Source organism: Scylla paramamosain, chromosome 5, assembly GCF_035594125.1.
Source record: "Scylla paramamosain isolate STU-SP2022 chromosome 5, ASM3559412v1, whole genome shotgun sequence".
Taxonomy (NCBI): Eukaryota; Metazoa; Arthropoda; class Malacostraca; order Decapoda; family Portunidae; genus Scylla; species Scylla paramamosain.
The window spans coordinates 3,686,692-3,714,051 of NC_087155.1; the positions used below are offsets into that span (position 1 = coordinate 3,686,692).

The following is a 27,360-nucleotide window of genomic DNA, read 5'->3' on the forward strand; positions in this document are numbered from 1 at the left end:
TTTAGTCATTTAAATTTACTTTTAACTATAAAATGTAGTATGTAACTTGTTCTAGTACTTTTGAAATCCAGTATGAGAGAGAGAGAGAGAGAGAGAGAGAGAGAGAGAGAGAGAGAGAGAGAGAGAGAGAGAGAGGAGAGAGAGAGAGAGAGAGAGAGAGAGAGAGAGAGAGTGAGAGAGAGAGAGAGAGAGAGAGAGAGAGAGAGAGAGAGAGAGACCTCAGAGACAAAGATGTACTCCCAAAAAAAGATATGATTTTTCAATCTTAAAAAGATATTTTCACATACTTGCCTGTCTAATATAAGTAGGACAAAGGGCCATCTACTTAATTTGCAAGTTTGAAATACCAGAATTTAATTCCAAAAGGGAAACAACACTAGGCTATGGTAGATGGCACAGCACACAAGGTCACAACACACTCCTTTCTCCCCCAGTACTCCCCAACAGAGCGCCCTCTAAGCCAGGGCACATCATTCCTTTTCAGGACTCATGACATGCAGAGGGGTGGAAGGGCAAGTTTGAGTTATATAAGACAGGTAAGTATAGTAGGCTACACAGTAGGGTACACAGCAACACACAGTCGTTATAACGTACAAATACAATAATGCCACCAAAATTTTAATACTGTATGTTTTGGGGGATAAGATGACTTTCAGATAAGACGACCCCGAAATTTCAGTCACAATTTAAGTTTTAGTTGATATTGATAGTATAAAACAACATCCAAAGTTTGGGTCTGTGAGCACCAGACAACTGAGATGGTGATTTTTTTATTTTTTTTTACGTAGGAGGGACACTGGCCAAGGGCAACAAAAATACAATAAAAAAAAAAAAAGCCCACTGAGATGCCAGTCCCAGAAAAGGGTCAAAAGTGTCAGTAAAAAATTGAAGGATAAGTGTCTTGAAACCTCTCTCTTGAAGGAATTCAAGTCATAGGAAGGTGGAAATACAGAAGCAGGCAGGGAGTTCCAGAGTTTACCAGAGAAAGGGATGAATGATTGAGAATACTGGTTAACTCTTGCATTAGAGAGGTGGACAGAATAGGGGTGAGAGAAAGAATGAAGTTTTGTGCAGCGAAACTGTGGGAGGAGGGGAGGCATGCAGTTAGCAACATCAGAAGGACAGTTAGCATGAAAATAGTGGTAGAAGACAGCTAGAGATCCAACAATGCAGCAATGAGAGAGAGGCTAAAGACAGTCAGTTAAAGAAGAGGAGTTGATGAGATGAAAAGCTTTTGATTCCACCCTGTCTAGAAGAGCAGTATGAGTGAAACCTCCCCAGACATGTGAAGCATACTCCATACATGGATGGATAAGGCCTCTGTACAGAGTTAACAGCTGAGGGGGTGAGAAAAACTGGCAGAGACGTCTCAGAACACCTAACTTCATAGAAGATGTTTTAGCTAGAGATGAGATGTGAAGCTTCCAGTTCAGATTATGTATAAAGGGCAGTTGCCATGATAATTTTGAAATTTTGAGGGAAGGGTGTGTGTGTTATTAGATGCTTGTAGTTTTGTATAGAGGAAGAAAGTTGTCTTTAGAGGGTAGGCTGTGACTGCCTCCTTGAGTTGTGAGACACAAAGGGAAATGTTCAGGGAGGTCACAGCTGGGTTTAATGATAAGTTCGCAGCACCCCCTGATCCAGTGTTTTAGACCTCGGCAGGTGCCTACTGCCTCCTCCTTATACCAGTACAATGAATAAAATACCTTGATTGTAACAGGTTCTATGATCTTCAAGTGCAAAATAAAATTCCCACCAGCTGTTTTTGTACATTTTCATGAAAAAAATGGATGGATAAAGATGCTATAATTATGTGCAGTACAATCAGCTTTCCTAAACAAGCCTTGTGCTGCCTGCATGTGTTGGGCTGTCAGCCGTAATCTTCTGTATGTCATTTTTCTTTTGATTAGATACACTGACATTCTTGATTTTTTTTCTCAGTATATAGACTTTGTCCCTATATAACATTGCAAGTTGAAAATATTCATCTTATCACCAGTTTGTTTTCCTTTACTGCTTAGCTTGGGGTTCCATCCCTTGAAAACCTTTATTTAGTTCCCACTTCAGCTTTGGGAAAACTTTGGAATATTCAAACAGCCTCCTGTTTTATCCATTCATATAAATGCCAGCAGAGGTTTGTGGTTGAGCTACATTAAGTTTTGTTACATACTTTTCAACAGGAATATGTTTCAGCACACTTTCTCAAAACGGATTCCTATTTTACTTTGTCTAACTTCCTCAAAAGTCATAATATAAGATTGTTGTTTATTTACAATGGCATTTTGCATAAAATTTTAAGGGTCATTGTTTTTTTTTATCTGGCATATAGGACAACTCCCTTTTTTTGCCTTTTTAGGATGATTCAAGTGTCATCTTGTACGTTGAAATATAAGCTAAATATTTAATCAGAATAATAAACCAAAGCTGGCATAACAAACTCATCGGTAGTGTGATCACTGGAATTTTAATAGAATTTAATCAGAACAATGAACTAAAACTAACAAGATAAACTTGCCATTTGTGCTGGCACTGAAATTTTAATAAAAATTTAACTGGAATAAAAAAATAAACCTTGCAAGATTAACTCACCAGTTGTGTCAGCCACTGCTCACCTATCTGCCACCTGTCCCTTCCTCCCTTTTATGCTTTCCTCTCCCTTCTTTCATCTTGTCTCAAACCTCCCTACCTGTCAGCTCCCTTCCCCCTTATCTGTCAGAGATAAGGGGCAAAGGAATGAAACCTCTCTCTCTCTCTCTCTCTCTCTCTCTCTCTCTCTCTCCTCTCTCTCTCCTCTCTCTCTCACTCTCTCTCTCTCTCTTTCTCTCTCTCTCTCTCTCTCTGTCTTTCATTTTATGTCATTTTTGCTTCATCCTTTCTCACTCTCATATAAGTAATTCTATCTTCATTCTAAATCCTCTCTCATTCTACTTAGCAATCCTTAGGAATGTTCTTACTTTTACAATGAGAGAGAGAGAGAGAGAGAGAGAGAGAGAGAGAGAGAGAGAGAGAGAGAGAGAGAGAGAGAGAGAGAGAGAGAGAGAGAGAGAGAGAGAGAGAGAGAGAGAGAGAGAGAGAGAGAGAGAGAGAGAGAGAGAGAGTGCTTCGACTTAGGTGAGATTTACTGTATGTATACATGTGACACTGACAGTAGGTAAATGTGACCTATACTTGTCAAAGCAGCACGAAATTCATGGTGATAATACATAAAACTCAGAATGGTAAGAATTTAGGACTAGGCATGAAACTCAGGATGGTACTGTATATATTTGTTATGTTATCTCAAATTTAATAGTACAAATGAGCTCATTTTGATGTAATTTAAAAAAAAAATTATGCATTTTTATATTATTTTCTGATTCCCTGGAACTAATCAATTTTTTTCCATAGGTTCTTCAGTCACCATAACGCATATTCACCATAACAAACGATACATTGGAACGAATTAAGTTAATTGTCGCGTACTCTACTGCATATGAAATTTTTTTTTAATATTGAAAAATGATTTGTCACATCAACCTGTCTCATATAACTAGGACAGACTCCCACATTGTCAGGAGGGAGAACAGCATGTCTAGTTAACCACATCCATAGAAGCCCATAATAACCAGAGAAGAAAAACAATCACCAAGGTTATGCAAGTCTCTCACACTTACTATGGGTATGAGGAACTTCACAGAAGGCACTGTGTGGCAAGGTTGTAGAGAATATGTGCTGCCATTTACCCCATAAACTCTGATATATGCCATCACATACAAGGACAATCACATATGCCCAGCAAATGGAGTTGTCACAAAATTTGATTAGAGAGAGTTAGGCCACTACATCATCTGCAACCACAGGATCTAATGAGAAAGTATCTCCGTCAACTCAGGATCTAATGAGAAAGTATCTCCATCAACTCAGAATCTAATGAGAAAGTATCTCCATCACCTCAGGATCTAATGAGAAAGTATTTCTATCAACTCAGGATCTAATAAAAAAGTATCTCCATCAACTCTTTTGACATCCTTCACATAATGGTTAGCAAAAACTAAGGGTGTTTTCCAGGAGGCTGCTTCTAAGACTGCAGCCAAAGATTTATTTTGCCACCTATTGAGGGACATAGCAATACCTCTAACATCATGTACTCATACCCTCAAGAGTGTAAAAAGATCCTCACCCAAATTCTGATGAGCTTGTATGATGCTCTCTCTCAGAAGGCAGGACAAAGGGTTCTAACTCAGGGGGCTGGGACTTGTCTTTAGGAGAGACAAAGAGACTCCTGGTTCTGGGTATTAACTCCTTGCTTCTCTCCCTAAAAATTTTAGGTGCTATCACTGGGCATAACAGGTGCTCCACCTCATCCTTTTCCACAATCCTAGAGAGACTTTAATCTGAACTTCCAAGGCAGTGGATTCAACAATGTCTCATTCTTGGCTACAAACTCAGGTAGGTAAGACAAAATCATGTCACCACCCTGCCAAAAAAAAATTATGTTCCAGAGCCTGCACCTCACTAAACTGTTTTGTTATGGATAGGGCAACTAAGAAAAGAGTTTTGTTGTTGAGGTCACGAGAGGATGTAGACCTTAGGGACAAAGGAAATCAGTGAGAGCCTTAAGGACCACATCAAGATTTCAATTCAGTGTTTTTCTAGGAACCTCCACCTCAAAGGCCTTGACCAAGTTCTTCAGGACTTGTAGCCTTTAATGGCAGAAACTGATAGACCACACGTCATTTATAAATACAACAAGAAATTGGCAAGCTTTTGGTTGGACAGCCTGGAGACTGAATGCCCTCACTGACACCACTGTCTATGCTTCTTCCACTTGTGTTGATAGTTCACAATGGTAGAATTCCTTCTAGCATTTGCCACCATCTGTGTGACTCCTCTGGAATATCTCTGATGTCAAAGGAGTCACTTGAGTCTCCATCCTACTAGACGAAGCATGTGGATATTGACGTGAAGTGACAAGAAGGTCCTTTCTCCCAGGAGGTCTTCTTGGAGTGTCAATGGACAGCTCTACTAGATCTGGAAGCAACTCCCACTGAGGCCAAAAGGGGGCCAAGAGGATGAGCTTGACCCCTTTTGACCTGCAAAGTTTTTGAGCACCTTTGTGATAACATGGAATGGTGGAAAGGCATACAGTTCCATATAACCCCCACCAGAAAAAAAACATACATCCATGGTTAATGCCATGGAGTCTAGAAATGGTGACATGTAGGTGGAAAGTCTGTAGTTCATCCTCGTGGTGAACAGGTCCACTAATAGGCATCCCCACACCTGCAGATCATCGTGGATGTTTTGATGGAACATCCATTCCATTGAGATGACATGTTCTTTCCTACTGAGGCAGTCTGCCACAATGTTCTCACCTTTCACAAACTGTGCAAGAATAGATACTACATTTTCCTCTGTCCGCTCTAAAGTCTCCTGGGCTTCCCTGTTGAGTGTTCTGGACCTCTTGCCACCTGCCTTACTGAGGAACAAAAATGTAGTGGTGTTGTTTGACAGAATTGCAACTGTCTTCTCTCTCAGAGACTCTTTGAATGCCTGAAGACCTAAGCAGATCTCCCTTAATTCCAGAATATTGATATGCTACTGTTTCTCCTGGTGAGACCACTCACTTCCATTTCCAGACTGGATGCATCGCATCCTTCTGAGGAAGTGTCTGAGTACTGGAAGAGATCTGGAGTCATTGTCTCTAAGGACTGGCCCAACAGTAAATTGTCCATGGTCAACCACCAGTGAAGTTTATCCATATCACTAGGGTCATGGGGACGTGATGATGCCTGCCCATCATATTCCTGTCCCAAACAGCTGTAGCCGGAACAGGAGATTGCACATCCTACAATGGCCACCCGGAACTAAACATGACATGGACAACAGGTGACCCAATAGGACCAGCCACCCCTGAACTGCAGGGTTGTGATGGCTCATGAATAATTCTATCACTTCCTGTAAGTTATCTATCCTCTTCTAGCGTGGAAAAACCTTCAAAACTGAGGGGTGAATCTCCATCCCCAAATACTGTACAACTTGCTTGGGGGTCTTCTCTGACTTCTTCCAATTTATGAATAAACTGAGCTTCTCACATAGTTGTAGGAGTGCTTCCCTCAATCTCAAAGCCTCTTCCTTGGATGTTGCTACCAGCAACCAGTTCTCCAAGTAACAGGATGCAAAACACTCTTGAATGTAGAACCGCTGACATCAGGGCCATCATGACTCTCATGAAGACTCGTGGCACTGTCGATAGGATTAATGTCAAGTATTTCCCCACCCCCAATGTACATTTTCAGTTTGTTGACTGCCTAAAGAATAAACCGTTTATTATTATTATTATTATTATTATTATTATAAACCAAAACATACTGCTTTGAACTGGAAACACTGACCTCTCCGGACAGAGCAAAGAAACTTTTTGGTCTCTGGATGAAATGGGAGCTGAAAATAAACATCTAGCAGATCCACTGATATCATCCAGTCTGCCTTTCAAATCACTCACAACACTGAGCTGTTGGTCTCCATTCCAAATTTCATCTTGGGGATGAACTTGTTGAGATAAGACAAGTCTATCACTGGGCAAAACCTGACCCTGACCTTGAGAACCACAAAAATGATGCTGTAAAACCTTAGGCTGGGAGACACTGACTCTACTGCTCCCTTCCTGAGTAGTCTGTATTTCCTACTCCAGGGCCCTTCCTCTCTTCGAGTTGGGTGCATAGCTCATGAAAGTTATCTGGAACTAATAGTGGTGGTTGCCTGGTGAAGGGAATGAAATACTCTTCTCTTAAAACTTGCACTACCCATGTCTGCACCAAAATCTCACCACTCTTTCCAACACTGAGAGACAGCCTGCTACTTGAGCGGTCAAGGCTCCTACTTGCAAAAACCCATCTTCCCACATCGCTCAGTCAGGACAGGAAGGGCAAGGTTGTGGTGGCTTAGGAGTCCTTTCACGAAGGACCTCATGGGTTGACTGGATAGGCCAGAAGAGGGCTTTCCTGCTGGGTGATTGGCCAAAAGAGACATGGCAGGTGGGATCTGTTTCTTAAAGCCACTGATGCTGCTTCCTTGAAAGACTGAAAGGCCATGTTCTCAGCATTGGCTAATACTTTTGAAAGCTTGTGTTAGTCAAACAGAAATTTTGTGTCCAAGGAAGGCTGTCACAAGGCCACCTTGTCTGACAGTGAGAAGGATGAGGGCAAACTCCTCCATGTTGTCTCCCATCTAAATGCCACCAAATTCTATAAAACTAAGGAAGTTTCCTTAGCTGCATCCTTCATGGCCTTCTGCATGCTATCAACTGCTTTGGCCATAAGAATTTCTCTGCGCAATACATTATTTTCCAGCTTAAACAAGCAAGTGAATACACCAAAGATCCAAAACTGGAAGTTTTGAGCCTCACAAATAGCTCTTGCTGCTTCTTCCATCCATATCAGGTCAGCAGCAGCAATTCTGGCTGGAGAATCATTCATCTTCTGGAGGAAATACTGGACTAGTGCATTTCTGGTGATGCTAGCGGGGAGACTGTTCATTGCAGGAGATCGGCTCGTCTGGATGAGGAGGATTTTGTAGAGATCAAACCAGGGAGTGAGTTTGTGCCTTCTAATTGCTTATCCCAAATATTGGATGCCTTGGGTTTCTCTTATGAACTGCTGGCTAACAAAATGGGGAATGGTAAGTCAGCCATCCTTCCTTACACTGCTCAATGGAAGAGGTACTTTTATGAAGTGAGTGTCATCACTCACTCCCTGTTGTCTGATCCCCAAAGGTTGGTGGTACTGACAATGAACCATCAGTTCATAGGGCAGGTGGTACCAAACAGCACAGGTGGTGAGGGGGCAAAGCTTAGGAGCTGTTCACTTATAGCCTACCACCTCATCCTGTGTTTGCTTCACCCCTCCCTGGCAAACAAGCATCTCTGTTTCAAATTTTATTACCTTCCTGGGAGGGAAGAGTCCACTACCTTCATTGCCCACTTGACTAGCAAGATCCCCCTAGGGGGGATATGAGGTAACACCAACTGCCAAACATCCCTCCCCTCCCAATCTGATGTGATTCACCTGAGCGAACAGCTAAGTGTTGGTGGGAGAGGGGTTGAGGGACATGACCCCAGCTGGCAAGGGGGGAGCTGGAATGAAAACATGGTTAGCTAGCTTGTTATCTACTATCTCTTCCACAACCTCCCTAAAGCTTACATGTGTCAAATCATCAAACATGCCCAAAAAATTACCCATCTGAGACATAAGCACCATGGAAAGTTGAGTTTCAAGACTATTTACAGCTGAACTATCACCCAGCTGTGAAGCAGATAGCCAGTTGTCAGAACCTGCCAGTGACAAATGGCTCATGCCTTGCTCAGAGAGCTGACACAAAGATGATGACTGAGAAATTGCAGAAGACAAGGAGGCATGTTTATGAATGCTATGTCTCTTTTCATTATATTTATGTTTGGCTATAAATAAGGGTCAACTGGTGTTTAAGAACCTTAATGACCATACTGTCTTCCCACTCTCTGCAATCATCACTCTGTCTAACTTACACAAGCCACAGCACTGCACACATAAGAAATGGGAATCACAAGCAACAGCACTTAATCTGATGACTAAAACCTGAACTACCACAGAACCTCTTACTAGCAGCAATAATTCCCAAGCACAGAGAAGTGGGAGGAGATGCCATACCAACGGCCAGAGAAACACAACCTTGGAGCACAGATGTTAACCCTATGAAGGCTGAAAAAGGAATGACACGCCCTGGGTGAGAGGGCACTCTGGCAGGATGTACTTGAGGAGAATGGGGTGTTCTGTGACCATGTGAGCTGCCCTTTACCCTAATATAGTGTTCTTTCTCTTCGAGCTTAAATTCTGGTAGTTCAACATTGCAGTCTGGCAGGATGTACTTGAGGAGAATGGGGTGTTCTGTGACCATGTGAGCTGTCCTTTACCCTAGTATAGTGTTCTTTCTCTTCAATTTTAAATTCTGGTAGTTCAACATTGGGAAATAAGTAAATGGACTCTTGTCCTAATTACATATATGAGAAAGGTTGATGTGACAAAAACAAGAGACAGACAAATCTTTTCACATAATTTTTTTGTCTATTTTTCATACTTGCCATATGACTGGTATGTTTAGTCACACCCATGTTTGCTTAGCATGGAGGGTGGAGAAGGAAAAGAAAAGGGAAAAGGAGGGGGATGAGTAAGAGGCAAGAATAGAAGAATAAGAGAAGAAAAGGAGGGAGAGAGAGAGAGAGAGAGAGAGAGAGAGAGAGAGAGAGAGAGAGAGAGAGAGAGAGAGAGAGAGAGAGAGAGAGAGAGAGAGAGAGAGAGAGAGAGAGAGAGAGAGAGAGAGAGAGAGATGCATAGCCAAAAGGTATGATCTGTTTTTGTTGATCCCCTTCCTTTAAGTCAACTGCTGCCCTTCATATGGAAGCTTTTTCATGCCGATAAGTTAATCCACCAAAGATCAGAGAGGTAGAAGGCTGAATGGAAATAGACATGTCCTGTGTCCATGACTTTGTAGCTTAAGTTTACAACAGATCACCTAGGGAACTTTTTTTGGACCTTCACCCACCCTATGATCTCCCATCTAACACACTAACACAGAAAGCATTGCTAGATATAATTATAAATAAAAAATGACTTAGCTGTGATACACTTGGCTGGCAGGGAGCTGCTCAGCCCAGGGTGGAGAATCCAGGTCATTGGTGTTTCAAAACAAGCAACTGGTCATAAAATAAGTAGCTAAGACCAGCTATTTGCTGCTGTCCAGGGTTCCATACTTCTAAGTTCTTATGAACTTAATGAATTTTACAAGTGCAAAACTATAAAGTGGTGGAGATATGACTTGAAATGTGGCTGGCTGGCTGGCAACTGCTACCGAGGTAGGCAGGCTACCTGTCTCCTGGCTTCCATGCCACTTCAAAATGAATGCTTTACGATTTCCATTCACTTCTACCTTGTTTTTATCTAATTTAAAAAGTAATATTTATTTTGTACTGTACTTAATTACCCTTTAACATAACTTAACAATTTATATACAAATCACAACATAAACCAATAATACACTGATATTATGTGTGATATCAGTGGAAATTTCCACAACTGGAGGTAAAATGTTGGTGCAGTTACAATATAAAAGCAAAGTATCTGAGACTTAGGACTGTCAGCTGCAATGTGCTTGACAACAAGTGGACCTGGCACACCAGCAATAAATCTCACCTTAATGATGTCATCACCACTTGGAGACCTTGGTGATTTTGTAGTAGGTGGACTTCTGCTAGGTGATGGGCCTGTGCTCATAGTTCCTGTCAGAAGGAAGGAGTAATTTAATTATACAGGGTATTCTATGAGTTAGGGTACATACTTCAGGATTTGATAGTTCAAGTAATTCTAAGTTGAAAATACTCTATATGCATATGCTGTATTTTGCTTTATTTTACGTAAAAGTTGTGTGTTGCGGGAACTGCTCACCTGGGTGGCCCTCCACCTCCTTCCTTCCCTCCTTACCTTGCTGCTTACTCAAGTGGCACTGTGTGGCATTGAGTGATCATATTTTGTATACAATCTATGCTGTCAAAGCCTTACAGGAAACAGTTAGCAAATAACAGATTGAATTTTTGTATGTCAGCAAATAAAATGTACAGGTAACACAATAAAGTAGTTGTTAAGTGCTACTTTTAAGCATACATGACAACTCACCAGCTTCATGATAACTGCTCAGTGTTCCCATCACTCCTGTAAGTGTTCTTTTAGATTATACAATATTTTTTATAAGTGATGTCAAATAGTGCTATTTTTCATGAATTTTGCCTCTATTTTTTTTTTTTTTTTTGTGCTTGTATTCTTGTACTGATGATGGGGTTTTGTTTTATCATCTGGACGATACCCGCTTGAACTACTCCAGTACATTCAGTTGCTGCAGAAGTACTGGGGAAACATCTCTCACAGAGATGCTGATACACTCTGTTATCTGAGTGTCTTCTGTCTGGGTACCTGTGTCTGTATTCTGCTGCTGCAACCTGGGTATTTCCATCACAGAATGAATATCATGTCATGAATATCATCACATAAATATCATGTCTGAATATTCAATGTTACTGAATGTGAAAGGCATCTTCACTGTAGTAAAAAAGATGCACTTTGGTAGTCAGCTGATTGATGATGCCTGTCACTATTAGGTGTCAAGACGTCAACTGAATGTTGAGGGGATGACAGACAGTTGCAGTGAGTTGCCACATATTCTTAAAAAAATGGCAATTAACAACCACTGTATTGCTGTGTTACCTGTATATTTTCTTCACTGACACATACAAAAATTCAATCTATTATGTGCTAACTGTTTCCAGTAAGGCTTAGACAGTGTAGACTGTATGCGAAAAATGATCACTTAATGCAGAGTGGTGCCACACGAGTACATAGCAAGCTGGAGAGGAAAGGAAGGAGGCGGACGCCACCCAGGCAAATAGTTCCAGCAACACAAAACTTACACATTAACTTCTCGCAAAATAAAGCAAAGCACAACACGTGTGTATAGGGTATTTTCAACTTAGAATTACCTGAACTATCAAATCCCAAAGTATGTACCTTAACTTGTGGGACACCCTGTATATACTACATACATATATATACTTATAAGCTAAACTGGAAACTTCACATCTCATCTCTAGCTAAAACAGCTTCTATAAAGTTAGGTGTTCTAAGTTGCCTCTGCCAGTTTTTCTCACTCCCATCCCCCCACAGCTGCTAACTTTGTACAGGGGCCTTATTCATCCATATTTGGAGTATGCTTCACATGTAAGGCAGGGAGGGGAGGGGGTTCCACTCATACCATTCTTTTAGACAGGCTGTAATCAAAAGTTTTTCATCTTATCAACTCCTCTCCTCTGACTGTTTTCAGCCTCTTTCTCATTGCTGCAACATCGCATCTCTCATTATATTCTACCATTACTTTCATGCCAAGTGCTCTTCTGATCTTACTAACTGCATGCCTCCTTCCTCCCACAGCCTTGCTGCACAAGACTTTCTTCTTTATCTCATCTCTATTCTGTCCACCTCTCTAATGCAAGAGTTAACTAGTATTCTCAATCATTCATCCCTTTCCCAGGTAAACTCTGAAACTCCCTGCCTGCTTCTGTATTTCCACCTTCCTATGAATTGAACTCTTTCAAGACTTATCCTGCAATTTTTGATTACCACTTTCAACTCTGTTCAGGGGCTGGCACCTGAGTGGGCCTTTTTTTTTTTCTTGCAATTTTGTTGTCCTTGGCCGATGTTCCTCCTATATAAAAAATAATAAGTGAATAAATAAACAAAAATACCAACGGGGTCTCCCCAAAAAAGAGGGATAGCCAAGAGAAGACACACAACTTTCTATTCACACTCATTCACACCACTCTCTTGCCCCATGAGAGAGAAAAGAAAGTACTCCTGCCCTCACTTTATTGAATTCAGCCACATAGCTTGGCACCTTCATAACAAGTGCCCTTCCCTACCAAACCTGACTGCCCCACACTTGTGTGAAACTACAGATATGTGACACCTCCCTCAGAGGCCACAGGGCTGCATCATTCCTCAAGAACTCACAACTGACCTCCATTCACTAATGTCCAAAAGAATCATTAAACTATGTTCCTCTTTCTTTTAAAGTCTTCACACTATCTATCCATCCTTACATGACCTATCTCACAAGCTCACACCTCTCACACTTGATCTTACTACCTTCTTCACAAGCCTATCATCCTCCAGTCTCTCAATGTGTCCAAATCATCTTGGTACACTTTGCTCAGCCTATACAGCTAAGTATCTTGTAACATCTGTTCTCCTTCTCACTTCCTAATTTCTGACTGTGTAGGAGGAGGTAGTAGACACCTGCCGAAATAATAATCACTCCCAGTGAGGTCTAAAGCACTGTTCAAGGGGTGCTGTGAACTTATCATTAAACCTAGCTGTGACCTCACTGAACGTTTCCCTTTGTGTCTCACAACACAAGGGGCCAGTCACAGCCTGCCCTCTAAAGACAACTCTCTTCCTCCACACAAAACTACAAGCACCTAATAACACACACACCCTTCACTCAAAAATTTTAAAATCATCATGGCAACTCCTACACCAGCCTCAGAGTCCCCATCTGGGGAGGGGACCATAAATGTCCCCAGGTCGGACTGCCTTTCTGTCGACGACCCTAAGTGTCTTGACACCCCCCTCAACTTTTTCTTCATTAACTTCTGCAACATTCGCGGTCTAAGATCTAATTTTCAATCTGTAGAACACCACCTCTCCTCTTCTAAACCTCATCTTCTTTTCCTCACTGAAACTCAGGTGACTGAGGCAACTGACAGTAGCCCCTTTTCTGTTCCCTCCTACTTTCTCTATCCTCATTTTCGATCCAAAGCTGGATGCTGCGTTTATGTACGCAATGACTTAACCTGCTCTCGTGTTCACGCTCTTGAATCTTCCGAGTTTTCCACCATCTGGCTACGACTACAGAGTCACTCTCATACTAAATTTATCTGTGCTGTATACCTCTCACCTAACTCCTCTGACTATAAGAAATTCTTTGACTACTTAACTTCCAAAGTGGAGCACATTCTGACCCTCTTCCCTTTTGCAGAGATCTCCATTCTTGGAGACTTCAATGTTCACCACCAGCTTTGGCTTTCCTCTCCCTTCACTGACCATCCTGATGAACTAGCCTACAACTTTGCTATCCTCCATGACCTAGAGCAATTGGTGCAACACCCTACTCGTATTCCTGACCGTCTTGGAGATACGCCCAACATTCTTGACCTTTTCCTGACCTCTAATCCTTCTGCTTATGCTGTCACCCTTTCTTCTCCATTGGGCTCCTCCGATCACAATCTCATATCTTTATCTTGTCCTATCACTCCAATCCCTCCTCAGGATCCCCCTAAGCGAAGGTGCCTCTGGCGTTTTGCCTCTGCTAGTTGGGGGGACCTGAGGAGGTATTTTGCTGATTTTCCTTGGAATGACTACTGCTTCCATGTCAGAGACCTGTCTTTGTGTGCTGAGCGCATAACAGAGGTAATAGTGTCTGGCATGGAGGCATACATTCCTAACTCTTTTTCTCATCCTAAACCTTCTAAACCTTGGTTTAACACAGCTTGTTCTCGTGCTATACATGATAGAGAGGTGGCCCACAAAAGATACTTAAGCCTTCCATCACCAGAATCTCATGCACTTTATATTTCTGCTCGGAACCATGCCAAGTCTGTTCTCCAACTAGCCAAAAACTCCTTCATTAACAGAAAATGTCAAAACCTTTCAAGATCTAACTCCCCTCGTGATTTCTGGCATCTAGCCAAAAATATCTCCAATAACTTTGCTTCTTCTTCTTTCCCTCCTCTATTTCAACCAGATGGCACCACTGCTATCACATCTATTTCTAAAGCTGAACTCTATGCTCAAACCTTTGCTAAAAACTCTACCTTGGACGATTCTGGGCTTGTTCCTCCCTCTCCTCCACCCTCTGACTACTTCATGCCACGTATTAAAATTCTTCGCAATGATGTTTTCCATGCCCTCGCTGGCCTAAACCCTCGGAAGGCTTATGGACCTGATGGGATCCCTCCTATTGTTCTCCGAAACTGTGCCTCCATGCTTGCACCTTGCCTAGTCAAACTCTTTCAGCTCTGTCTGTCAACATCTACCTTTCCTTCTTGCTGGAAGTTTGCCTACATTCAACCTGTTCTTAAAAAGGGTGACCATTCTAATCCCTCAAACTACCATCCTATTGCTTTAATTTCCTGCCTATCTAAAGTTTTTGAATCTATCCTCAACAGGAAGATTCTTAAACATCTATCACTTCACAACCTTCTATCTGATCGCCAGTATGGGTTCCGTCAAGGCCGCTCTACTGGTGATCTTCTGGCTTTCCTTACTGAGTCTTGGTCATCCTCTTTTAGAGATTTTGGTGAAACTTTTGCTGTTGCCTTGGACATATCAAAAGCTTTTGATAGAGTCTGGCACAAAGCTTTGATTTCCAAACTACCCTCCTACGGTTTCTATCCTTCTCTCTGTAACTTCATCTCAAGTTTCCTTTCTGACCGTTCTATTGCTGCTGTGGTAGACAGTCACTATTCTTCTCCTAAATCTATTAACAGTGGTGTTCCTCAGGGTTCTGTTCTGTCACCCTCTCTCTTTTTATTATTCATTAATGATCTTCTAAACCAAACTTCTTGTCCTATCCACTCCTACGCTGATGATACCACCCTGCACTTTTCCATATCTTTTCATAGACGTCCAACCCTTCAGGAGGTAAAGGTATCACGCAGGGAAGCCACAGAACGCCTGACTTCTGATCTTTCTAAAATTTCTGATTGGGGCAGAGCAAACTTGGTATTGTTCAATGCCTCAAAAACTCAATTCCTCCATCTATCAACTCGACACAACCTTCCAGACAACTATCCCCTCTTCTTCAATGACACTCAACTGTCCCCCTCTTCTACACTGAACATTCTCAGTCTGTCCTTTACTTATAATCTGAACTGGAAACTTCACATCTCGTCTCTAGCTAAAACAGCTTCTATGAAGTTAGGTGTTCTGAGACGTCTCTGCCAGTTTTTCTCACCCCCCCAGCTGCTAACTCAGTACAAGGGCCTTATCCGTCCATGTATGGAGTATGTTTCACATGTCTGGGGGGGTTCCACTCATACTGCTCTTCTAGACAGGGTGGAATCAAAAGCTTTTCGTCTCATCAACTCCTCTCCTCTAACTGACTGTCTTCAGCCTCTCTCTCACCGCCGCAATGTTGCATATCTAGCTGTCTTCTACCGCTATTTTCATGCTAACTGCTCTTCTGATCTTGCTAACTGCATGCCTCCCCTCCTTCCGCGGCTTCGCTGCACAAGACTTTCTTCTTTCTCTCACTCCTATTCTGTCCACCTCTCTAATGCAAGAGTTAACCAGTATTCTCAATTATTCATCCCTTTCTCTGGTAAACTCTGGAACTCCCTGCCTGCTTCTGTATTTCCACCTTCCTATGACTTGAATTCCTTCAAGAGGGAGGTTTCAAGATACTTATCCATCAATTTTTGACCACTGCTTTGACCCTTTTATGGAACTGGCATTTCAGTGGGCATTTTTTTATTAGATTTTTGTTGCCCTTGGCCAGTGTCCTTCCTACATAAAAAAAAAAAAAAAAAAAACTGAGTCAATCCACACATACTCTTTAGACATCGTATCTTCATAACATTCAATCTCTTCTTGTCTGCTCCTATACATACAGTGCAGTAGGCACTACTATCCCCTCATACAATATTGTTAATATCCATTCAAGATGCCCTACTCTCAAACAGTCTGTTCATACTTCCAAACACTTTTCCTGCTCTAACCTCTGTCTCTACTCCTCCATCCACTACTATTGTAAATCCAAGATATTTAAAACAGTTTACCTCCTCTAGCTCTTAACCATTCATCTTATCATCACTAGAGCACTTCATTACCTTACTCTTTCCTACATTAATCTTCAGTTTCCCATCTAAACTCCCCTACAAGCCTAGTTCACACCCAACACTGCTGTGTCATTTTGCAAACAGCAATTTACTTACACTCCATTCTTCACCCTTAGCTGTTACCAGACCCAATCCTCTACCCAACTTTCTAACACTGACTTCTCCCACTTCACCATCCATACAGATGTTAAACAGCTCTAACATAACCCCAACTGGAACAGTAACCATTCACTTGTGCTGTTTCCTACCCTTATACATGCTCTACTGTTCTCATAAAAACTTTTCACCTCTTTTAACAACCTACCACCTGAAGCATACAACTTCAAGACATCCCATGTTCCTTCCCTTTCAATTTTGTTGAATGCCTTCTCTAAATCCATAAAAGGCCTCAATACTTCTTTCCTTTTTACTAAACATTCCTCACAAATCAGTTTTACAGCAAACACCTGATCTACACAGCCCCTCCCTCTCCTGGAACCTCCTTGTATATCACGTTACTCCGTCTGACAGAAGTCTTTAAGTGGTATAAGAGTTATAACAAGGGGGATGTAAGCAAAATTCTTAGGATCAGCAACCAGGATAGAACAAGAAATAATGGGTTCAAACTTGAAAAATTTAAGTTTAGGAAAGAGATAGGAAGAAATTGGTTCTCAAATAGAGTGATAGATGAGTGGAACGGACTCAGTAATCATGTTGTTAGTGCTAGGACATTAGGGAGTTTTAAGAGAAGATTAGACGGGTTTATGGATGGGGATGATAGGTGGAAATAGGTAGGTATATTTCATACAGGGACTACCACGTGTAAGCCTGGTCGCTTCTTGCAGCTTCCCTAATTTGTTATGTTCTTATGTTCTTATGTCTGTACCTTCTCTGATTCTCTTTATTAATACATTACCATACACCTTATCTGCCACACTCAATAGATTGATACCTCTGTAATTATACCACTCATGCCTATCCCTTTTCCTTTATACAGTGGAGCTACACATGTACTTGCCCATTCCAATTGTACCATGCTAGTCAGAAAACACACATTTAATAATTTAACCAAGCACTCTATGACACCAATCACACCTGCCTTCAAACACTCCACTGCACATCCATCCAGACCTGGTATTTCTCTACTTTTCATCTCCCTTACTGCTCCTCCTTCGTTAGACTTAACCCATATAACTTCCCTACAAGGTATCCTAAACTTACACACCAATTCTCTCTTCTCAACACCATCACCTTACTTTCCTCAACATCCACCTTCAATTTCCATCTCACACAAACCCTATGGAAATGATCCACCACTCTGGAATTCCCTTTCACTTTTCAGGAGTAAGAGAGTAATCTGCAAACAGACATGTTACTAAAGCCCATCCTACTTCATTCCATTTCAGTAATACACCAACATTTCCTACTTTAGCTTTCATCTCCCTCGAACAGCTGTCCATAAAAATATTAGACATCCATGGAGACATCACAGAGCTGCCTCACTCCAGTTCCTACAGTAAAACTCTCTCCAAGCTTTCTTTCCTGCCTCAAACATGCACTTGCAGCCTCATAAAAAAAATTTATTCTTTTCAATGTTATTTGGCTTTATGGTTTTTTTAAGTGTCTGTTTTGTAAATTTTTGAGGTAATTTACAGGGGAAACTATATGAAACTTGGTATGTAACATCTCTTTTATCAGTATATGCAGACCATAATAAGAATTAATGAAAACTGCTTAATAATGAACAAATTTTCATATTTTAGGAAACAATTCCCCTTAAGCTTTCAAAAACCTCACATGGGCATTGAAGCATCAAAGATAAGGATAAATTAAAAACAAAATGTAAAATTAACATTAGATTATTTAAAAAAAACTAAAGCCAGGACCACAACACAAAATTACTCACCAATCAAATTTTGCAGCAGAGGCTGTCTCAACTGCACCAGAGGTTTGACAATAGTTGGTGTAGGATATGGTGGATATCGGGGATTTGGGTATGCCATGTTGGGGCTCACTTCAAAGGAAAACTTTGAGGAGCTTGGTGATGCAGAAAGTACAGGAGAATTTCGACCTGAAGATGGTGTGTCATCTAATCCAGCACTGCGATGGAAGCGACTCAATCTAAAAATAAATATGTTCTCTGTATTATTAAATATTTGATAAAATCATTGAACAAGTATACAGATAAACTGACAAGAATATCAAAAGTAGAAAAAGGTAAACAGAGTTGTTTAAGTGGTCAAATAAAATTCTTTAAGGAACTTGAAAACATGACTAAATTAGGAGAAGATGCATTGATTCCACAAACGGAAGACTTGAGCATAGATAAATTACTCCTATTCTAGCATTTATATGCTTCACCAAAACTACAAATTATCAGCATCATTTCAATTTCCTTCAGCTATACATCCTTCACAATAATAGAGCTATGTGCATTCACAGACACCCAAAATTCAGGTCCAAATTACACTTTCACTTCCTTCGGTCTTAATGAAACTTCCATCCATTTTGTCACATTGCTGCACTTTTGGGCTTACCAACAAGGCCACTCCTTCACATTCTTCCTTTACCATCAACTGACCTCTGAATCACACTTCTAAACTCATTTCCCTTTCACCTTTGTTTCATTGAGAATATCATATCCAATATCCTTTTCAATATTCCTCCTCTCTACTCTCTTTTAGCATCATTCATTGCATATGAGTAGCCCCGCAGGAGAGAACAATCCAAGCGCCATCCCCAGCGAAAACATGTATTTCTGCATAAACAGGAGCTCAAGGCGTCCTCTTCCACTAGATGTTGCTTAGATTATTCTCTTTCTATGACAATACGGTCTAAACTTCGATACAATGTTGCATATTTTTCGCTTCTGTTGACATGGAGGTTCCTGGGTTAATGTGCTCCACGGGAGAACCATCAAAGTGCCCTGAGCTGTGACGTCATGGCAGCCAGCCAACCCGCACACCCGGCGGTATGAAGTGGATTAAGCATCAAGGCCAGTTGGCCAATAATGTGATGCATGATGTCGTGACGTAGGCAGCATGTGGCCAATGAGCTATCTGCCTGCCCTCCCGGAGACTATCCTTTGAGCTACACCACTAGTACAATTGTTTCTTGGATTGTACTATGTTTTCATGTAGATTTGGACGATGGCTGCACATGGTTCTGATAGTGATGCTGATGACCCAAAAGCTACTCATATGCAAGGGACAAGTGAGAGTGAAAATTAATTAGACACAAGTAGAGGCAGAAAAAGGCCTCGAAATATGGAAGACTGGGGTAGCCATGTTGCAAAGAAAAAGCGTAATCTTGGGCAGGCGTATGTAAGTTATAAAACAATGAAAGACGTGCCAGCATGTGCTGCTGGTAATCCTTGTCATGATGGTTGTTACTCAGGCAGGTGTACAGAACATTTTTGGTGAATTTTGGGCACTGGGGTCGTATGATTCTCAGAATGCTTACATTAAAAAAATTGTGGAAGTGATTCCTGTGAAACGTAAGCGTAGCAAGAAGGAACACAGCAAACAAAGCAATGCAGTATTTTGTAACGTACAATAATAACAAGACTAAGGTGTGCAAGCAAAGATTCATGGCCAAGCATGCCATTTGCACTACACAGCTGACAACAGCATTGGGTAAGGTGACAAGCACCGGTACTCTTATTGGTGACCAATGAGGACACCACACACACCAGCAAACAAGATAGTCAGGGACAAGGCTCTTCGTGTGAGGGAGCACATTAACCTGCTACCTGCCATGATGTCCCACTATAGCAGGGCAAACGCTCCTCACAGAAAGTACCAGGAATCATACCTGTCAATCAAATAGCTATATGTGTCATACATGGAGTGGCTTCATCAGCAGTATCCAGGTGAACAGCAGGTCTCCTTGCATTACTACAATGATGTGTTCATCAATGAATTTAACATCTCCTTTGAAGCACCACGTACAGACACCTGCACCACCTGTGATAAACTCAACACATCAGTAAAAAATGCAGCTGGGGACAAGGCTACTATTGACAACCTTGTGAATCAAAGGAAGAACACCAGCAGTTGGCACAAAAGACACAGGACTTCATAAAGAAGATGCAGACTGATGTCAACTCAGATATTCGTGCCATCTGTGTTGACCTCCAGCAGACTCTACCCATGCCTAAGCTCTCCACTGGTGTGGCATACTACAAATGAAAGATGTGGACTTACAACCTGTGCATCCACAACATGAAAACCAACACCAGCACAATGTACATTTGGGATGAGACTCAGGCCAAGCATCATTCATATGAAGTGGCCAGCTATATTAAGCACTGGGTGGATGAAGAACTTGTTAAGGATGACTTCACATAGCTGGTGGTCTTCTCAGATAACTGCATTGGCCAAAACAAGAAAATTAACCTGGTGCTGTACTACCTATGACTGCTCCATGCAAGGCAACTTTTCTTAATTGACCATGTTTACTTGGTCCCAGGCCATAGTTACATGGCCTGTGATTGTGCATTTGGCAACACTGAGGGGCATCTTAGGCGTGTGCCAAACTTATACACGCCAGATAACTATGTTTTCCACAAAGCATTGGTGTCAGCTGGGTACAAAGTGGTGCGCATGACTCAAGCCATGTTCCTTAACATTGGTGTCATGAAGGGCCACATCACCAAACATCAGGCACCAGGGTCAACATTCAAGGAAGCACAAAAGCTGCTCTTCCGCCAGAATTTTAGAGAAGGTTACTCATCAAGTCGGAATATGCACTTGACAACAAAACGTCACCGAGGTCCAATTGATGAAAGGGAGAGGAGCATGGTCCCATGAGAGGTTCAACCTGAGTACTGTCCCCCTCCCACCCCTGTATGATGCCCCCCAAAACCTCAGTGAAGAGAAGTTCAGTGACCTAACAAGCTTGTTATGCCTCATGCCAGATGACAAGAAGGCCCTTTATCAGGGCCTCCAGGCTGGCACAGTTGAGCACAATGTAGTGCCTCCTGACAAGGATGACAACAAGGTGCTCAATTATGACAACTAATCATGAGGTTAGGGTTGAGGGGGGAGGGGCAGGAAAGGGGGAATCAACATTCAAGTCAACATTTACACCAGTGTGGTAAGTACCCCTGTAATTTTACTTCATATTAGTTACAGTCATCTCTATTATCTTAGTTTACAAGAATACATCAAATTGACTTGAACTCCACAAGTGACTGGACTGTTTTTGTTATCAATAATCACTGAATGTATGATTGGATAAAAAATATTTTTCATGTAACTGGAAAACTGATGTGTCAAGGAGTGTTTTGATATATGTTTTGCAAAAATTGTAAGAATGGTTTTCGAAATATTAAAATGTAAAACTTTAGAAGCTATTTTTTGCAGTTTTCAAGAAATGGCACTTGGATCATTCTCTTGTGGAGCTACTCATATCCACAGCAATGACCCAACTATTTTATGCTTTGTCATACCACAGGGAAAGCATACCAAACATACAGAGGAAGAGAATTTCACTCTCTTTCCTTTGCTCCCATTAGTCAGTCATACATGCTGGAAAAATAGAGACATGCAATTTATACCCAATAATTTGAGGATACTAGATGGTGCAAAACTGAGTGATTGAGCTACAAGATATAGAATACAGAGACAGACCAGACTGGAGGTGGAAAAGTTTATATGCACAGCATGACAATGATTAGCATACTGATATTATTCATAGAGGTAGTTGAAGTGAGACCTTTATTCAGTACATGATGATGATGATGATGATGATGATGATGATGATGATGATGATGATGATGATGATGATGTACAGTAAATGGAAAAAGGCAAAAGACAGTTGCGTGCCTGCTTCCTTGGTACATTCAGAAATGTACCCTCATAAACCATGAGTAAATGTTTGTTGGAAAAAAAAAACAAATGGGAACTTCTACATGTCTGATGCTTACCTCAGGGTGCCAACATAGATGCCAGGGATTATTTATTCATGGCGGGAAATTGTCACTTGTCATCGGCTTCTTCCCTGACTTTCTGCAATTTTATGAGCAAACCTTTCTGCATCCACAGTTTGTTCAAATGACAATGGAGTGTAATCCTGACTTATCCAAGGAAACCTTGACACATATACAAATGCTCCATAAAGCTAATTATGGTGTCAAGGGTATATGTGGAGAGACTGGACTGGCCAAACAAAGCATGCAATGTTGGGTTAAAAGTTGAAATGACTCTCCTGATAGCAAAGTTCTGGCCCAACTTAAATTAAGGAGCCTGGGCCTTCCTCTAGACCAGGGTTTTTCAATCTTTTGCAAGCTGGGCCCCCCCAAAGCTGGTTCAATGCAGATGGGATGCCCCTCCTCCCTGCACCACCCACTCAACCCCCTTCCCAACTATGCCACAACAGATAGATATATAGAATCAGATAGATAGATAGATAGATAGCCCTTGGCTAGGCTATTATTGCATTGGCCCACACTATTATCATTGTTATTATTTTTTTTTCCCTCCCGTCCTGTGCTCACGCTCCCCAGGGAGAGTATCAACTCTCCCCCAGGGGAGCACACTCCCCCCCTGGTTGAGAACCACAGCTCTAGGCACTCAAACCAAATTTTAAATGCCATCAATAGGCAGTTGAAGATCAAGCCAAGTCTGACAGCCCATAAACTTAAAGAAATAATCCCAGAACTGCTCTCTACAGTGTATGTGAGGACCATATCTGAGTGCGAGAAGAAGGTCAACCTTCCTTTCTGTGTTGCCCATCAAAGTTATTGCTAAATCCTAAACAAAAACATGACAGTATAGCATTTGCTCAAAAATACAGCATGTGGCCACTTAACAAGATCAGATACATCCTATGGTTTGATGAGGGCACATTTACCATCACTGATATTCCAGCTAGACATGTTAGAAGGCTGCATAACTCTGAGTGATTTGACCTGCATTACACAGTAAAAACTGTAAAATGCCATGAAAATGTGATGGTCGGGGGAAGTTTTACTTACTATGGAGGTAATATGTTATATTTCCAGGAAAAAAAGGGACTCTATGAACAGGTTAAATGTGAACAAGTTTTTTCATTTAATGTGACCTTGACACAACCTGAAAATCAGTCTGTGCAACTGACTCATGCCTTTTTCCATGCCTCTCACAGTACAAAGATTATAATGATATGCAATAATATGGATTATGAGCAATTTTTTTTTTTTTGTAATTGTTGAAATCTTACCGATTAACTACACAACTTGATGTATGTGTCCGAACTCCTATAACTCCTCCATAGGGAGTTATAGGAAATACATGAGTTGTTCCTCTGTGTGTTGAGACAGCTACCCAGCGTGAGTCCAAGGAGAAAGATATATCAGTTACCTGGAAAAAAAAATCTAGGTTCAGATACAAAATAAAACTTGAAATCTTAAGCTTTGTTACTGTACATAAAGCGCATGTACCTCACGCCATTATTCCTCGGCATTTATAAGTGAAATGTTCAATAGTTTTCTATTTGCATGAAAACGTGTAATATGTGTAAGTATCAGTATTCAATGCTATATTAAGCACTGAAGCCGATGCTCACTTGTTGGTAGTGTGGGGTTAACCTGCTGGTCGCCTGCGGGCATCACTCACGGCCAAGTCGCGCTCAGACAAAGACGGGCAGGATGGTGACCGAGGTAAATACTTTAATTTTGTAGTAAAAACTGATTGTCATAGTGCCAAGTTGATTGCATGTATTGTTAATGAATATTGTAATAAGTTGAAAGTGTTTAATATCAGTGCATAATGTTATTTTGTAAGAAATTGAGACCGAAAACTTGTTCGCAGTTCTTACGGTCATGCCTACCTCATCAATAAACGTGTCAGGGAGAACTGCCTTTCCTCGACCCTATGATGATGGGTGTGATCAGTAAAACAGATCACCTGAGAGTCAACTGATGCCCAGCCGGTGCGGCTACAAGCTTATTTAATGAATTTCATATTAAAAGATCCCATAAAATTACAGACCTCATATGCCAATATGAAATATGTTTCTGGTCTATGGTGTTTACATCAAACATCCACTTTCAATCTATAATTGAGTTAATTGTACACATTAAATTTCCTTTATTCAGAAAATTTAAAGAAACAAGAATAAAACAATTCTAGTTATATTCAAGACTCCAGAAACACATAACAGTAAAGAAGTGCAAATGTTTCAACACTGTAAGTACAGGGGTTCTTGGGTTACGATGGAGTTCTATTCCTTACCTGCAACATATACAAAATTTCAGTGGAAGATGGAATCAACCTAAGCGAACAGTTCCTTACTTTTACTCCTATGATTGGCTTGCTCTACACTTGGCAATGCTCCAGGAAACTTACTTGCAACTTTAAACATCACCAACAGCAGCTTCATCTTACACCTTAAGGTTATGCAAATTAGCACAAGCCTTAAGCCGCATAAACCAACCCTTATTGGGCAAAAACTCTTCACTTCCATTCCTTTCAAGGCCTCAAACAAGCTTTTAGCCTTCTCCTTAATTAACATAAGGCTCAGTAAGATACACTACCGATGCTGGTCTTCCAGCCAAAGTACTACTACCAACTGCTTAATCTCTATAATCAAATCACTAAGCTGTTTGGTTATTACAATCAATTTCTAAGGAGCAGAGCCTTTCACATGTTCAAGGATGCAATCTTTATCCTTAATAATAGTAGTTACAGTCAACTGCCTCAGACCAAGCAGCCACCCAATGTTCATCAGCCTTTCTCCCTTCTACACTCATTTCACTATGTCTGATTTGACTTCCATAAAGATTCCTTTCCTTTTTCTCAATACACTGCCACCAGAAGAGTGTGCCTCACACTTAAGAGTCACAATGAAGGGCAAAAAAAAAGCAACACAAACAGGAGCAAATATTTACTAATCCAACATGGCACACAACTGAGACCGACTCATGCCTCCTTCTTCAGTCTGTTACCACATGATGATGTATTTCTCAACTGCACTCACCAACTAGTTGTTTGTATTACTTCTATTTTTATCAAAATGTAATACATAATTTTTTCATGTTTGCTTTCTTTTTAAATTAGAAAAGATTGTGTTTAGTGTAGCTTAAAAGTAAGAAATGAGCATACTGGAGGGCATGCTTTTACCCTCAATGTAAGTGAAGATTTTTCTTTTTTTTTCATCAGCAAAGAGGAATATACACAACTACAAAACAATGAAAGTTGAGACTGCTGTAAACTGAGGACTCCCTGCAATAGGAAATAGGGAAATATCTATTAAAGATTCTATAATCACTATCTGGTGCAACCCTCTCCCTGCCTATCCTCCTTCTAACTGCATCACTGAATATACAAGCACTGGCTTGCTTACCTTTGCAGTTGTGTCACCACGATGAAGTGTGTACAGGTGATGGATGGCAGATTGTGCAGAGGACAGAGGATGAGACTGCAGACGAAATAAATGGAAATTGTGGCCCTGCTTATCTGCAGTGAGAAGTAGCATGCCCGTTGGGTCAAAACTGAGTGCTACAATGGGTGAGGCCTGGTGGGCACAGAAGTGAGCTATGATGCCACTGATGTTGCTAGATGTCAAGCTCAGCTCACCGCACCCAACCATCTGTTGACAGGAGTTAATAAAGTCCACAATCATTGCAGAATGATGAATATATTGTTTATAAGAAATTCTGGTGATTACTTATGTTCACAGAAGCATTCACTAAGCACTCTCTCTGGTATATTATTACCCACAATTTTTCCTTCTCATTGTGTAGTAAATTTTGTAATGATGTAAAAGAAAACTGGGAGAGAGAGAGAGAGAGAGAGAGAGAGAGAGAGAGAGAGAGAGAGAGAGAGAGAGAGAGAGAGAGAGAGAGAGAGAGAGAGAGAGAGAGAGAGAGAATTGGGGATATGAATGGAAAGTCAGCAGCAGTGAGGTAGATGAGGTTTAAAAAAAAAAAGGGAGGGGGAAGGAGTAAATAGAAATGGAAAGTACCTGATGAACTTGCAGAGCAAGAGTCATTCCAGACAAATATCTTTTTCCAACATAAAATGATCCACAGATATACATGGAGGAGGAAAGGTGAAAGTGGTGAACAGAAGAATCTGATTGACTATATAGCCATGGATATGAAACTGAGGAACATAGAGGAATATGAGATGGTAGTTGAAAGACTGAAGGAAGCTATGGCTGGTGACGCATTAAGTGTAAAAGAGATGTATCAATAAATGTATTCAAGGATAAAGTGACTGCAGTAACAATGGAAGTAGTAGGGCACAGGAAGCTTATAGATAGGAGTAAGGGATACGCATGGTGGAGGGCTGAAATGGAAGAGGCCATAAAAAAAAGAGGAGAGCATGTGAGGTGTCTTGTGGACAAGGGGCAAATGCACTAACTCCATCAAAATTGAGTGATGTGTGTGGAAGTATTGAAAATCTTGTGGTGATGAAGGTTTTGTGATTCCGACTCATGCGGGCTCAGAATTCTAGATTCAATCTCCCCTGTTTTCCACATGTGAAGTGGTGAGGGGTTCTGGGATTCCTGACCATCTCTTCATCCATATATGCAAAGGCCTGCCTTATTCTTCTCAATAAGTTATAGGTTTCTCCTGTAATTTTGCTAATGTGTCTCTCCGGGGTCAGGTTCCCAGTCACTGTAACACTGAGATCCTTTTCCTCTTCTGCTCCACTCAACCTTACACCATTCAACACATAATTTTCTTTTACTCTTCTTGTACTTTTTCCAAATTCTATTATCTTACACTTCTTTAAATTAAATTCCATTTCCCATCTATAAGTCCACTCTGATATCTTGTTTAGGTCTTCTTGTAATGTTCCACAGTCCTCAACACTCAACTTTCTTCAGCAACTTTGCATCATCCACAAAAAGGCTCATGTAGCTGTTCACACTCTCCGTCATATTATTTATATAGACTGCAAACATAACTGGTGCAAGTACTAAACCTTGGGGTA

The 27,360-nt window shown here is 41.1% G+C and overlaps 1 protein-coding gene across 2 annotated transcripts in view; it reads right to left on the reverse strand.

The window, feature by feature from the left end:
- Positions 1–27,360, reverse strand: part of LOC135100423 (BCAS3 microtubule associated cell migration factor-like) — a 109,745-nt gene that overhangs the window by 30,444 nt on the left and 51,941 nt on the right. For both annotated transcript variants that reach the window (XM_064003274.1, XM_064003273.1), the window contains exons 8-11: positions 25,763–26,008; positions 23,639–23,778; positions 18,342–18,556; positions 10,206–10,291 (exon numbers count right to left, since the gene is read on the reverse strand). In XM_064003274.1, the coding sequence (XP_063859344.1) occupies positions 10,206–10,291; positions 18,342–18,556; positions 23,639–23,778; positions 25,763–26,008 (687 nt within the window). The remainder of the gene's footprint in view (positions 1–10,205; positions 10,292–18,341; positions 18,557–23,638; positions 23,779–25,762; positions 26,009–27,360) is intronic.